This window comes from Tupaia chinensis, unplaced genomic scaffold, assembly GCF_000334495.1.
Source record: "Tupaia chinensis unplaced genomic scaffold, TupChi_1.0 Scaffold000444_1, whole genome shotgun sequence".
NCBI lineage: Eukaryota > Metazoa > Chordata > Mammalia > Scandentia > Tupaiidae > Tupaia > Tupaia belangeri.
The window spans coordinates 834,925-850,968 of NW_006159949.1; the positions used below are offsets into that span (position 1 = coordinate 834,925).

Genomic DNA, 16,044 nt, shown 5'->3' on the forward strand with positions numbered 1-16,044 from the left:
TTTTGTTTTTTTTTTTTTTTTTTTTTTTTGCTATAAGGCACGTGCACTCGCCAGACAGACAGAAACAGAGACATAGAAAGCGAATGGCCACGCCGCAATCCCTTCTCCTTCGTTCTCCTCTCGGGATCTTGGGCATGCACACACACGTGCCCCGCGTGAGTTTAAGCGACCGGGTCCGGGACTCGAACCGTGGTCAACTACGTGTGAATCCAGCAACATAGCCATTACGCTAACTGCTGGTCCCTCCAGAAGTTAATTCTTTTGAAAAGGAGTATCATTCTTTTATTTTTTTTTGGAGAGGTTTTTGCTATAGGGCGCGTGCATTGGCCAGACAGAGAGAAACAGAGACAGAAAGCGAGAAACCACCTCCCCAGGGGGGATGGCCACGCTGCAGTCCCTTCTCCTCCATTCTCCTCTTGGGATCTTGGGCATGCATGCACACGTGCCCGGCGTGAGTTTTAAGCCAGTGGGTCCAGGACTTGAACCGCGGTCGACTACATGGGAGTCCAGCGACATAGCCATTACGCTAACTGCTGGCCCCAGGAGTAACATTCTTAAAAAAGAAAACAATTTTATTTTTTTAAAGCACCTTTCAAAGTAAGTAATATGCAAGTGTTTCGTTAGAAATAGTTCTCCTTATTTTTTAAATAAAGACTACTTTTAACAACTTGAAAGCAAATAACCAACTTATCTAACCTTAAGCTTTAAAAAATCATTAAGTGAAGGTAAAATAATTTGAAATTTCTTAAAGTACTAAAAAGCAAAACAATCCCAAATGTAATGAAAACACATCAAGAACCACACTACAGTTTCTGAGCTGCACTGTTTTATCTTGCTGCTTGAAACCTTAGCTACAGTATGTCACTATAATTATGGAGTTTAAGCGAAACCTTTACTACATTGCAGATATAGAAGTATATGGACATATTTTTGGAGAATGACATTTTACAAAATGCGGCAAATATGTTTACATGAGAAAAGGAAGTGTTCAAAGGGTATACATTTCAAGTTATTGCAGGTTATTTGTGAGGGAATTTCTATCAATAAAACATGTTTAGAATCTTCTTTCTGGTCATGTTGCCCTTGGTAAATTGCTGGGATGTTGTATGTTTAGGACAAGATGTTAATACAGCATATTTTGGTTTTCTTCTGGAGATTACAGGTGTTTTTCTTGGGATAAATGTAGCGCAAAACACAAATCAGTTGATCAAAAAGCACCTCTGTCATCACTGCAATAATTTTCAGGACACATCACCTGACAGTTTTGTTATTCGCCATTCTTTTAAGTACTTCTCTGCACTGTTTCCTTAAGAATGTCTGTGAAAGCTTGTTCTCTGTTAAGACAGTTTATTGACTATAGCCTGATTGAGAGAATTTCGTTGATTGGTCCATTTATCTTAACCACCCCTTTTCTGATGATCCACTTCAAGGAGCTTGTTGACTTGATCAGTTCGTCCATGAATAGTGTTATCTAGTATTCAGTGCACCAGCAAAGCTCTCCACATCAGCTACATCTATGTTTATAATCCTTAGAACTGAAAGGAGTATGTATTGTGTAAGGCTTAGTTAATTTCATAAGTAGTTGTGTTTTGATGTTTTGCAAAAGTTCTTCAATGTGTTCTCTTATGAAAGGATCATACATGATGTTGCTGCGATTTATTTTCAGAATCTTTTCAAATTTAATGATGTCATTATTCTGATAGGCACTGAATAGATTTGTCATTGCAAGAATTTCTGGATCATTCTTGTATGGTTTGGCTTCTTGTGAGTCAAATGGGGATTTATTCCTGATTTCATTAGCATATTTGCCAAGACCAAATATTTTAAGCCAATGGTTCGTCTCAGACTTCCTGATTCATCATAATTCTTGAAGGCTTCAAGAAAAATCCGTATGTGCCCTTTCAGATTCACCTTCTCTCAAGTGTATTTTACCACCACATTATCTGATGACTCCCATGATCAGCAGATGAAGATGGCAGACCTGATGTGAGGTAGTCATAGAGTGCTTTACGTTTTTTGTAATTTTTCTGTGCCAGGTACATTTGAATTTCCAAAGCATATATTTCTAACAACTGTGCACCATTTTTCAGGTGTATTTCTCCATCATTAGCCTGACAGGATAGAAGTAATTGGCGTAAAATTTTTTTTGAAGCTTTCCATATTCCTCTCATTCTAAGTATAATTTTTCAAGCTTGTGTTTGTGTTAAACCACAGCCTATCATTCTTAGCATCTTTCAAAGCTTCAGTGTTATTTCATAAAATTCCTATAGTAAATCCATCTGTTTAGAAGTGGAAGTATAGTCAAGAATGTAATTAATGGATTTTTCAGAGTAATTTCTTATTACTGCACTCCGAGTATAGGTCAATAGTTGCTTATATCTATTTATCATTTCTGGAAATTTTGTCCACTTGAAGTTAATCTAAATTGTTTATTTAAATCCCCATTCTCCCTTTTCACTTTCAAGTTCCAAAACCTCTTGGAAACTGCTTAATGCTGCTTTTGGGTCATTTTCTTTTAATGCTTTGGAATTATAGTACTCATTTTCCAAATCCACATTTGGCTCGGAGTTACTGTCTTCAAAATATTCTAGATTGTAGTCCTTCTCATTGCACATGAAATCATCCTCCATGTCAGACTTGTTAGTCGGGAGTGAAGATACGTCTTAAATTGAATCTCTGACAAATTCCTCCACTTCTGATGGGATCATTGTTTCTATTAAATTCATATTGCTTTCTCACCATTGTAAAGTAAAAAAATTCATAAAGTTCACTTGTAAGTTGGAGAACATTTGTATTTTCCTCATTAATATACTTATTACCCTTACATACTTACACGTATACTCTTTCTTTTCTTTTCTTATTATTTTTTTAGGTTTTTATCATAGGGCATATGCAATGGCTGGAAAGAGAGAGAAAGAGAGGTTCCGAGAGAAGGGAAGTGAGAAATTATCCCCCAGGGGGGATGGCCATGCTGCAATCCCTTCTCTGTTCTCCTCTTGGGATTTTGAGCACACATGCAAACATGCTTGTAGTGATTTTCAAGCTGCCAGGTCTGAGATTCGAACTGTGGTTAGCCATGTGGGGGTTCAGCACCTTAACCACCATGCCACCTGCTCACCCTATTTACGCTCTCTTTCTACACATATCACACACACACATACAGTTCTCTCTCATGTATCCTTTGCCCCATCTTCTGTAATAATTTCCTGAATTTCTCTCTAAAGCGCCCTTTATTCCTTTTTGTCTTATTTGTGGTAGCCATTCAAATGTTCATTTTGAGGGTGGTGGACCATTTATGAAATCTTCCTTTTTTCAGTTTGTCAGAGGTTGCATGCATTCACTGGAGAGAGAGGGAGGCAAGAGGGAGGGAGGGAGAGAAAAAGAGAGGGAGAGATTGAGAGGGAGGGAGGGAGGGGGGAGAGAGAGAGAGAGAGAGAGAGAGAGAGAGAGCAAGTAAGAAAGTACCACTCATGGGAAATGTTCACACCATAGTCCTTTCTCCACTTCTCCTTCTCCAGGGATTTTGAACACCCACCCACCCACCCCCACACACACCTGGCGTGATTCTCAAGCCACTGGGTTTGATACTCTAACTGTGTAGTCGACCATGTGGGATCTAGCTCATGTAACCGGGGACTGGCCCCACTTCTTTCATTTTAATCATGCCTTAGCTCTTCTCTTTTAATTTTTCTTTATATACACAAATTGAAATGATAATTTGTTGAAAGAGAAAATAAATGAGAGTGACTTTAAAACTCAATTACAGACTTGACATTGTACTTTATAACTTAGAATTTGTGATCTTTCCTTGAGTTATTTTAAACTTGGGGATAATATAAAGATATTTTGCTAGAGGAAAATATTGTAAGGATATTAGCAAATTATATTAGGCTAAAGTTATCAAATACTATATGTGTATAAGATACATCATACTTGCTTTTTTTATTTTACTGTTTTTATTGGGCCTATTTTTACCTTTCTATTTATTGTTTATTGCAGAAGAAAATAGGGGGAAAATAAACATATTTGTGCATTTTAGAAAAAAATCAAGGAGCAAGAAAAATACATGGAAGACAGGCATTTGCTACATGGTTGGCATTATCTTTTAAAATCAAACCCAATAGTTATTAAATCTGTACTGATGCTTATTATTTATTGGCAGATGGAAACCCTTTGTTTAACTGTGCAGACTTATTAAAATATTTCTGTGGTTATATTATGGGGAAAACATTTGGTTGAATGTTGATTGTATTTCCTAGATATTGGTCTTTTTTATTATTTGTTAAAGAAGAAGTGATATTGGAACCAGCAGATGGCATAATGGTTATGTTGCTGGACTCTCATGTGGTTGACCATGTTTTGCGTCCCAGACCTGGTGGCTTAAAACTCAGGCTTGGCATGCGTGTGCATGTGTGTGTTTGTGCCCAAGATCCCAAGAGGAGATTGGAGGAGAAGGGACTGTGGTGTGGCTATCCACCTGGGAGGTGATTTCTTGCTTTCTGTCTCTCTGGTGAGCACATACATTCTATAGCAAAAATCTCTGTCTCGCTCTCAAAAAAAGTAATGTTTGTGTTTTTAAGACTAACTTATGCAAATTTTGCTTTTGCTTTTATATTGTCCATTTCAGAAACTCATTTATGTCCTAACTTTGCTTAACTTTGCCTAGGAAATACATATTCATGAATGAAGCCAGATACCTTCTTCATGTAAAACTTTAAACATTTTCTTTTGTTATTAATACCTATAGAATAAAAAAGCTGAGCATTGAACTCTCTCAGTATTTTTTTTTAAAGAATTATTTATAAAATATAATTTTATAAGGATACTGAGATGATCTGAGTATTCTGAGTAACTATGTTATAAACATCATTTATCTGGTTGATCTTTCCTTTAAAAATACTTTTTCTTCTTTGTCATACTTAAGGGTAGAAATGGTTTTAAAACAGAAATCTCATTGTCTGATAAAGAGAAATAATGGCATAATAGGAAAAGGATAGTATCCTTTGATCCTTTGGCTTGTAAAATCCCTCAGTTATGGTTATTTAAGAAAACAAAGTAGAAGACAGCTTAAATACCCATAAAATAAATAATTCAGCATTAGGAGAAAAAAGCAGGACCAGTATCTGATGGAAGGACTCAGGACCCATCTAGATTTATCAGGAATGTGTATAAATATTAAGTGTTCTTTTTTTCTCTTCCCAAGTGGCTTGAATTGCCAAGGCTTTGCCAGAAGGTTGATCACTGTAGCTTGTCCACTATATTTTATATTCCCTAATTACATAACAACTAGAGTTGTTTTATAGGTTTCTTTTGAGGCCGATGCCAACTCTGTTATAGATCTGGAAGTAATTGTAGCATAAATCTAGACTATTTTTTAGTTTTTAAAATTTTAAGTAGTATTCTTTATTTGTTTAATATATAAATTTTCCATCTGCTTCACTTCTCTGTGATATTTCAGAAACATACTTCCTACACAGTACAGTAAGATGCTTTATGTAGTTCTGAGTTAAAGGATTAGATTAGAGCCAGACAGTGGGGTGGTACTTGAGGTGACTGGATCCTCCATGGCCGATTGGTTTAAGTCCTGGCTCTAGTGGCTTGAAAAAACATTCCAGGTGCATGTGCATGCATGCTCATAATCTCAAAAGGATAATGGAAGAGAAGGGATTGTGGTGTGGTCATCCTCACAACTCCCTCTCAATGGAGGGTAGGGGACATTCTTACCCCCCACCCCCTCGCCCCTCTGGTGAGCACAAAGGCCTTATTTCAAATTTAAAAAATTGAGGATTTAAATTAAAAATTTATGATGAGTAATGTTTACTTTTTATGTTGAGACTCCAATGACTGTGGCTTACCTACTTTGTCTACTCTTATATTCCAATTCTACTTACAAAGGTATAGAGTTTGAGTGTTTATCCTATCCTCTAAAATTCTTACTCCACCATTGAATTCCTCCCCCCCCCCCACCCACACACACATATTGGTGAAATGGTGTAGTATAGGCTTGCATTCAAATTCTATCTTCTTTTGTTTAAATAAGTTGCATTAAATCTTTTTTTTTTTTTGAGAGATTTTCGCTATAGGGCACGTGCGCTCGCCAGACAGACAGAGACATAGAGACAGAAAGCGAGAAATCACCCCCCAGCGGGGACGGTCACGCCGCAGTCCCTTCTCCTCCATTCTCCTCTCGGGATCTTGGGCATGCACGCACACGCGCCCGGCGTGAGTTTTAAGCCACCGGGTCCGGGATGTGAACCGCGGTCGACTACGTGGGAGTCCAGCGACATAGCCATTACACTAACTGCTGGTTCCCATAAGTTGCATTAAATCTTATGCCTCATTTACTCACCTGTGAAGTAAATATAATGCGTTCTATTTTCCAGAATTGTAAAGATTAAAAAGACTGTAAATGCTGAATACTCTGCTTGGCTTTCTGTAAATGGTAGCTAATTTATTGTCATGATTACTAAGAAGCACCTTTAGAATGTTTTGACAACAGGATATAGACATTATGCTATGTATGTATACTGAAAATCATGTGTTGGATTAAGGAAAATAGTGTATAGTCCCAAGGGAATTTACACAACTCCTGAATCAGATTGTGTCTGTTTAATATATTATTAAATTACTTTGATTTGTGAAAATAAAGACATTTTTCTCTTAATCGCGTCTTTGTAAATGGATCGGAACTCTAATAACATATTTTTCTTTCTTTCTTTTTTAAGGGTGCTATTTTCTTGGAAGGTGTAACTGTTAGAGGTGTAACTCAAGTAACAACTCAACCAAAGTTAGGAGAGGTACAGCAGAAGTGTCATCAATTCTGTGGCTGGGAAGGGTAATAAATATTTTAAAGTTTTAAATAAAATTTATTCTTGCTCTGTAACACTTAAGATGAATGTCAGCATTGATATATCTTTGCTCCTTGAAGATAGTATATTTGGATAGAGTACTTAAAAAGAGGTCAGGTTTTAGGACCAACCAGCAGTTTGTACAGAGGTTAAGGCCATTGGATCTCACCAGATCAACTGAGTGGTTTGAGTCCTGGACCTGACTTATGTGTACATATATGCCCAAAATCCTGTGAGAAGAATGAAGGAGAAGGGATTGTAATGTGACCATTCTCCTGCTGTAGGAGAGTGATTTCTCACATTCCCTCTCTCTGGCAAGCACATGTGTCCTATAGCAAAAAAAGAAAAAAAGTTTCTTTTGAGACAGTGAGTACAATAACCAGGCAATTGAGTAAAAAATCAGGCAAATCATATGTCTTTCCAAAGCAGTAGAAAGTTGCCAGTGTCATTATTTAATATTTATTTCACATCTTTGATTCTACTACTTCTAATTAATGTTAGGGCTGATCCTAATCAATTTATTAAGAGAGAAGAAATGAAAGTTGAATGTGCCTTCTTTTCCAGTTTCCTGTATTCAGAATCCTAGGAAAATCAGCTTTTAAAATGTTCTATTTCCTACCATGGCTTAAAATATTTACCAGACAGTCCATCATACATATAGATCAGATAAATCAGCTAGAACTTATTTCAACTAAAAGATAAAGATAATGAAGAAATAATATTGGTTTCAGTGTCATGGTAAGCCTTTGCTGGTGCACCTTAATCTTGACGTATATTTATCCTGCCTTGTCACTTTTGGGCATCTTTTGACCAGCAATTTGCCAATCCTGCAGAGTTATGTCAAGTTGGCAGTGTCATCATAGAGAAATATGAGTCTAGAATAATGTCAAGTAACTAAGCCAAGATCTACACTTCATGAAGTAAAAGACCTGTGGTAAACATGCCTTCTGTATTAGTTAGATCATATATACTAATATTTTAAAATTAGCCCCGTAACTATAATAGAGCAATGTCAGTTTAGAACTCTGTTTACTTGTATTCTGAAATCTCAAGAAAATGGTAACGGGTTGGTAGCATTTTTGTTAAAAGCTGGTATTCTTTCAACTGACAATTATCTCATGATAGAGAGAACATTGTGATAAATGCATGACTCATTTGAAATTGTTTTAAGACACGTGTTGCTTTGTGTAGATATCAGCCGTGGTAGTAATAAAATGTTCTTCTTTAAGGTCTGGATTCCCTGGAGCACAGCCTGTTTCCATGGACAAGCAAAATATTAAACTTTTAGAGCAGAAGCCATATAAAGTAAGCTGGAAAGCAGATGGCACTCGGTAAGTTAGGCATCTAAAAAAATTGTGGAAATAACCCCAGTGCTATATTGCTTTGTTGTTAGGGAAAATTTGCACTCTTCGGAGTGTGAATTTATGAGTTGTGCAGTTAAATAAACATGTTTGGAAAAATTATGTAGGTTTAGTTTTGCTTATATTGTAATCTATGTAATACTGTATACTTGCTTTCTTATTCTCTTATTCTGCTAAATTCTATCAGTTTAACATAAACTTGTACTGAATATGTTACACTTGAAAGCATTTCTCTCTCTCTCTTTCTTTTTTTGCTAGAGGGCATTTATACTAGTGAGATAGAGAGAGAGGGAAAGGAGAAAGCACCTCCCGTGGAGGATGGTCACTCCACAATCCTTTCTGCATCTCTTCCCTTCTTTCAAGGATGCACACAGGCACACACACATGCTCAGTGTGTTTCTCAGGTCGCCAGGTCCAGTACTCAAACTGCGCAGTGTTCCATGTGGAATCGAGCTCTTTGACCCCCCCCAGGCCATGGACTGACCTAAAAGTGGTTTCTTTGATTTTTCTCCTTAACATTTCTTCTCTGCCAGAGGGCATCTGTGCTTGCCAGAGATAGAGACAGAAAGTAATGACTATGTTGCATCACAGTCCTTTTTCTTCCTTTTCTCTATTCTGTCAGGATTTTGAGCATGCATGTGTGTGGGTCTGGCATGTTTTTCATGTGACTGAGGCTGTAATTCGAACTGCAGTCAGCCACGTGGGATCTGACTTTTTATGCACTGCATTAACCGTATTGCTTACAGGACCAGCTCGCGTTATGATTTTTGATCTTTCTGCTGCCCATCACCTTCGTTATATTGATGCATCTAAAGTTAATAGATAAATTGTCAGTTTTTAATCTAAAAATGAACAACCATCCCTGATTCATCCTATACTTTATTTCTTTTAATAGTTTTTTTTCTCTCTCTTATTTATTTACTTATTTTTAGATTTTTGACATAGGGCGTGTGCGCTCTCCCAAGAGCAAGAGAGAGGCAAAGTGAGAAATCATCCCTGCTGCTTTAACCAGACTTCTGTCATTTTGACATCTCCCCATCATTTTTTTGAGCACTTCCTCACTTTCTGACACATCCAAATATTCTAGACATACCTTACATTTTTCTTATTCGAGCCCTAGTAGCAACCATTTCTCTAAGGAGTGTTGCTTATAAGTGGTTCATTACTGGCTGTCATTGTTTCCAAGCTCTCTAAAAGACAGAGCTAGGAAATGTGTGTTACATGAGTATATACACACCTGTCTCTGCTTTTGTGTCTCTGTGTGTGTATATTTGTTTCAAAATTATTCATTCATACTGATAATTTCGATTCTAATTCAACAACCATAGGATTTATTCAGGTTTTATTTATAAGTCCTCTCTCTGGCAAAAAGAAACTAGATTTTTCATTGTCCATAGTACTTATTATAATACACATAAAGTACTTTTAGAATTGTTATCCCAAGCAAACCCCTGTGAGAAACCCCCTTGAATAGAGTATAATATTTCTGTACAGTTTGGTCTGCCTAGAGTTCATAGTTAAATGTGCTATGTTCCAAACTGACCTAGATTAATTATTTTCTCTGCTCCTACCAACTCGTAAGTGTAGTCTTGTTTTCATTTGTAGTATGACTAGTTTCATTTGTTTCTGTTTGTATTGTACCCTCATCCTTTGTTGATTTTAAGTTTTATTTGTCTGAGTATATGAAATGTTAGTACACAAAATAGAATACTGTGAGAAATGTCACTCTTTCTTATCCCTTTTAACCATTTCTCATTCTTCCGTCTTTTCATCCTATTCCTACCCACCCCCCTATAAGTCACTAATCTCTTTAGTTTTCTGGTTTATGAAATTCCTCTGTTTGTTTTTGTACAGATGAAAGATACATGTATATATATTTTTCCTTTCTTTGGAAAGACATCAAGTTCTTTGGAATTGGATCATCTTTCTTTCTTTCTTTTCTTTTTGAGAATATTTTGCTATATGGCACGTGTACTCACTGAGAAGCAGAGAAATAGAAAGCAAGAATTCACTGCTCCAAGGGAGATAGCCATGCTGCTATCTCTTCTCCATTCTCCTCTTGGGATTTTGAGCATGCACACACATGTGCCCGGCATGAGTTTTAAGTCTCCAGATCCGGGACTTGACCCATGTTCAAACATGTGGGAAGCCAATATCTTAACCACTATGCCACCTGCCAGTTTGAAGGAACTGGATCATGTTTTATATGCTGCTTTTTTTTTTTTGTAAATTTAACAGCAAATTCTAGAAACAACTGCATGGTACCCTATAGATATGTTCCTCATTCTTTTTATTTTAAAGCTACTAAGCTTGAAATGGTTTCTCAGTGTCATTCTCCCACCCCACACCCCAGTGTAGTTTTAGTTATAAATGAGACTGAACATCTTTTTATATGTCCAAGGTTATACTTTTTAAAAAATTTTCTGTTCTTGTCCCTTTCCTATTGCCTTTTGACCTTGGTTTATTTGTTTGTTTGTTTTTTTCCATGCAATGTTTTATTAACTTTTTTTTTTTTTTGGAGAGGTTTTTGCTATAGGGCACGTGTGCATGCCAGAAAGACAGAGAGAGACAGAGAGACAGAAAGCGAGAAATCACCCCCCAGCAGGGATGGCCACACTGCAATCTCTTCTCCTCCATTTTCCTCTCGGGATCTTGGGCATGCACGCACATGCGCCTGGTGTGAGTTTAAGCCACTGGGTCTGGGACTCGAGCCGTGGTCGACTACATGGGAGTTCAGCGACATAACCATTGCACTAACTTCTGGTCCCTATTTTATTAACTTTTATGAATTCAAAATTTTAATATTGCTTCTAGATTTTGAGTCACAATTAGAAAGTTTGTTTTTTTTGTTAAAGAGGAATTAATTCTTCTATGTTTTTTCTTTTGGGTCATTGAGAAAGTCATGATGCATTTTTGTATAGAAAAACATAGGAAAATGGAAAATACATCATGACTTTGCTGATGACCTAATAGTATTTTTGTTTGATTTTTTTTTTAATCTAGAAGGCTTTCAAATTATAGATAATATATCATTTCTATACACTTAACAACTTCTCTTCTATTATTATTGTTATTATTACTTTGCTGTGAAGAATTAATGTCTTGAATTCAGTTTTGAATAAAGTTAAGTCTAGAATTTAGTCATGACAGTTCACTTAGAAACACATCATTCCTGGGGGCAGCAGCTGGTATGGTGGTAAGACACTAGATTCCCACATGGCTGGCTGACCATGGTTTGAGTCCTGAACCCAATGGCTTGAAAAATCATGCTAGGCCTGTGTGCCCAAAATTCCAAGAGGAAGATGGAGGAGAAGGGGGTTGTGGCATAGCCATCCTACCTGAGGGGGGGTGGGATTTTTCATTTTCCTTCGCTCTGTCTCTCTCCAGCGAGTGCATGTACCCTTGAGGGGGGGGGGATGTTATTCTCATACTGAACTTATCTTTTGTATTGGATATTAATATTCAGAAGGCATATTTTAAATTTATTATTGGGCTTTGTTCCCTGATGTATACCTACATTCTTTATAATGATAGAAAGTTTTTGAAATGTGAAATGTATGGTTTTAGTAGGAGGTAATGTCAAAAGGAAGATCTAGAATCTCTAATTCTTTTTTAAAATATTAATTAATTAATTAATTATTTAATTTTCATTCCCTGAGCATCGTCACAGCATACAAAATGTGATTTCCCATCCAGAATATACTGCATAGTGACTTAATCATACATGTTATCATCACTAATTTTCCATTTCTAGTTTCATATATATTTATTTCCCCCTATTTCTCACCCTCTGACATTTCCCATCCTCTTCCCACACTATCTATTTCAGGTGTCTACAGTTGTTTTCCATTCCTTTTTTCTCTTCTCCTCCATTTTCCTCTCGGGATCTTGGGCATGCACGCACATGCGCCTGGTGTGAGTTTAAGCCACTGGGTCTGGGACTCGAGCCGTGGTCGACTGCATGGGAGTTCAGCGACATAACCATTGCACTAACTTCTGGTCCCTATTTTATTAACTTTTATGAATTCAAAATTTTAATATTGCTTCTAGATTTTGAGTCACAATTAGAAAGTTTGTTTTTTTTGTTAAAGAGGAATTAATTCTTCTATGTTTTTTCTTTTGGGTCATTGAGAAAGTCATGATGCATTTTTGTATAGAAAAACATAGGAAAATGGAAAATACATCATGACTTTGCTGATGACCTAATAGTATTTTTGTTTGATTTTTTTTTTAATCTAGAAGGCTTTCAAATTATAGATAATATATCATTTCTATACACTTAACAACTTCTCTTCTATTATTATTGTTATTATTACTTTGCTGTGAAGAATTAATGTCTTGAATTCAGTTTTGAATAAAGTTAAGTCTAGAATTTAGTCATGACAGTTCACTTAGAAACACATCATTCCTGGGGGCAGCAGCTGGTATGGTGGTAAGACACTAGATTCCCACATGGCTGGCTGACCATGGTTTGAGTCCTGAACCCAATGGCTTGAAAAGTCATGCTAGGCCTGTGTGCCCAAAATTCCAAGAGGAAGATGGAGGAGAAGGGGGTTGTGGCATAGCCATCCTACCTGAGGGGGGGGTGGGATTTTTCATTTTCCTTCGCTCTGTCTCTCTCCAGCGAGTGCATGTACCCTTGAGGTGAGGGGGATGTTATTCTCATACTGAACTTATCTTTTGTATTGGATATTAATATTCAGAAGGCATATTTTAAATTTATTATTGGGCTTTGTTCCCTGATGTATACCTACATTCTTTATAATGATAGAAAGTTTTTGAAATGTGAAATGTATGGTTTTAGTAGGAGGTAATGTCAAAAGGAAGATCTAGAATCTCTTGAGGTGAGGGGGATGTTATTCTCATACTGAACTTATCTTTTGTATTGGATATTAATATTCAGAAGGCATATTTTAAATTTATTATTGGGCTTTGTTCCCTGATGTATACCTACATTCTTTATAATGATAGAAAGTTTTTGAAATGTGAAATGTATGGTTTTAGTAGGAGGTAATGTCAAAAGGAAGATCTAGAATCTCTAATTCTTTTTTAAAATATTAATTAATTAATTAATTATTTAATTTTCATTCCCTGAGCATCGTCACAGCATACAAAATGTGATTTCCCATCCAGAATATACTGCATAGTGACTTAATCATACATGTTATCATCCCAAATTTTCCATTTCTAGTTTCATATATATTTATTTCCCCCTATTTCTCACCCTCTGACATTTCCCATCCTCTTCCCACACTATCTATTTCAGGTGTCTACAGTTGTTTTCCATTCCTTTTTTCCTTCATATTTCATTGATTCACAAAATTTCTTAAATAATCTAACTATTTTCAATAGCAAGTTCAGCTGGTATATACATATCTGTGAATACATGTCTGACTTTAGGTGTGAAACTCTGAGTAGAATGAATGTACTGTAAAGTAGCACCTAGCTGATGCTATATTGCTTTATACAGCCATTAAATAGGTATTTTTTTACTATATTTTTTAATGTCAAAAAAAGCAGCTTTAGTTTTTTTTTTTTTTTTTTTTTTTGAGGGGTTTTTTGTGCTGGCAAGAAAGACAAGAGACAGACAGAGAGATAGAAAGTGAAAGCTCCCCGCCCAGTGTGGATGGCCACACCGCAATCCCTTCTCCTCCATTCTCGTCTCGGAATCTTGGGCACGCACACACATGCGCCCGGTGTGAGTCTAAGCCACTGGGTCTGGGACTTGAACCGTGGTTGGCTACAAGGGAGTTTAGCGACATAGCCGTTATGCTAACTTATGGTCCCAAGCAGCATTAGTTTTAATAAATCAAAGAAATGCTAAGGAACTTTGCTTAAAACTTAAAGCCAGGAACACGTTAGGATTCTGTTCAAATAGTTGGTACATAAACCTATCGGCAGCTCAAGATAGGACACAAATCTTTAAAACTGGAAAACAAAGCCTAGAAGAAAATCAGTAATATTTTAGTCAAAAGTCATGAAATTCTATTTCACTAGTTCAGCCTCATATACTTAATCTATCTTCTGTTATGGGTTGCTCTTCCCTATTAAATTCTGGGATAAAATATTCAGCTCCAGACCTGTCCCTACGATTAAGTTGACCATTTTCTTAGTTTTTGAACTCTTATTTCTGTGTGTCCATTTAATTTTCCTGGTCTAGCACTCCCTTGAGAACTTCTTGGAGATCTGGTCTGATGTTAGTAAATTCTTTCAGGTTTTGTTTGTCTAGGAATGTTCTTGTCTTTCTTCCCACATGAAGAATAATCTTGCTAGGTACAGTATTCTTGGTTGCAATTGCTTTTCTCTTAACACTTTGAATGTATTTTCCCATTCTTTACTCGCTCGCATTGTTTCTGATGAGAGGTCTGCTGTTGGACCTGGAGTGTGCCTTTCCCACTAGAAATGAATCTGGAGGGAGAAGTCTCAGCAGAAAATCTTCATTTTTACTTCCTAGTATCTCTAATTCTGACTCACAGGGTTCTAATTTAACTATGCCAAGTAGGACAGTGTATCCACAAGGTATATTATATAGTGCCTCTTGTGCACCCATTTCCCAAATGAACTTTGATTTTTCTTTTTATCAACAGTCTAGGCTCAGCCTATACTCGAGTAGTATAATGTTTAGGACAGTCTAGTTTTCTGTTTCAGCTATTCTCATAATACCCTTTAAAGATGAAAACTGACTTCTTTTGATGATGAAATCTTGGGAATGACTTTAGATCAGAGAGCTTCCTTAGAAAAAGTTTCTAGGCATTTGGTGTCAAAGTTTCTAGGTATTTGGTGTCAAAGTCTATTTGTACTGCTATAACAGAGTGCTTGCAATTTAATACAAAGAAGAAAAATTTATTTTCTCACAGTTCTGGAAGCTGGGAAGTCCAAGATCAAGGTGCTGATGGGTTTGATGTTAGTGAAGTTCGCTCTCTACTTCCAACATGACACCTTTTTGCTATGTCCTCACATGGCAGAAAGTGGAAGAGGAAAAGGGCCTAGCTAGTTGCTAATCCTACCCCTGGCCTCATCATCTCTAAAGACCTCATTTCATAATTCTGTTGTATTGGGGATTAAGTTTCAGTGTTAATTTTGGAGGGAACATTAACATCCATAGTATAGTATTTGGTTATATTTTAACTTGTAAAAAAGTTGATATATATACTGTCGATTGTAACATGTAGGAGTAAATTGAACATGATGACAATTTTTCCTTTAAAGGTTTCCCCTCTTTTGTCCCTTGGGTGTTGTTAAAGAAGGTCACTTCTTTTGATTTTTTTCCTCCCCTTTCTTTCTTTTTTTTTTTCTTTTTCTTCCTTCCTTCCTTTTTTTTTTTGGAGAGGTTTTTGCTATAGGGTGCGTGCACTCGCCAGAAATATAGAAAGCGAGAAATCATCCTCCCCCTCCCCCCGGGGGGGGGAGGATGGCCACGCCGTAATCCCTTCTCCTCCATTCTCCTCTTGGGTCTTGGGCACACACACACACCCGCGCCTGGTCTGAGTTTAAGCCACCGGGTCTGGGACTCGGAACCGTGGTTGACTACATGGGAGTACAGCGATATAGCCATTATGCCAACTGCTGGTCCCAAAGAAGGTCACTTCTAAGATTTCCATGAGATAAAAGAAAATATTGTTCAGAGGTAGTGAAAACACCTTATTTCATCCAAAAGACAGCACTTTCAGAACTTTATTTCTGTCAGTGCCTTTTGCCTGTGTCTCATCAGAATTCAGATGTGAGATAATTGGCACAAGAATGTTTAACTTGTATATTTGAAATAAAAATGAAGTTAGATAGTTGAACTGACTTAACTGATTTCTTTTTTTCTTAATAGAGATATTTGCTGTAGG

General features: G+C 36.8%; 1 protein-coding gene and 1 pseudogene across 1 annotated transcript in view; one reads left to right on the forward strand and one right to left on the reverse strand.

The window, feature by feature from the left end:
* Positions 1-16,044, forward strand: part of RNGTT (RNA guanylyltransferase and 5'-phosphatase) — a 320,988-nt gene that overhangs the window by 50,672 nt on the left and 254,272 nt on the right. Inside the window, exons 7-8 of the mRNA XM_006155307.3 lie at positions 6,726-6,835; positions 8,078-8,179. Coding sequence (XP_006155369.1) covers positions 6,726-6,835; positions 8,078-8,179 — 212 coding nt within the window. The remainder of the gene's footprint in view (positions 1-6,725; positions 6,836-8,077; positions 8,180-16,044) is intronic.
* LOC102494656 (COP9 signalosome complex subunit 2 pseudogene) lies at positions 1,338-2,630 on the reverse strand (annotated as a pseudogene).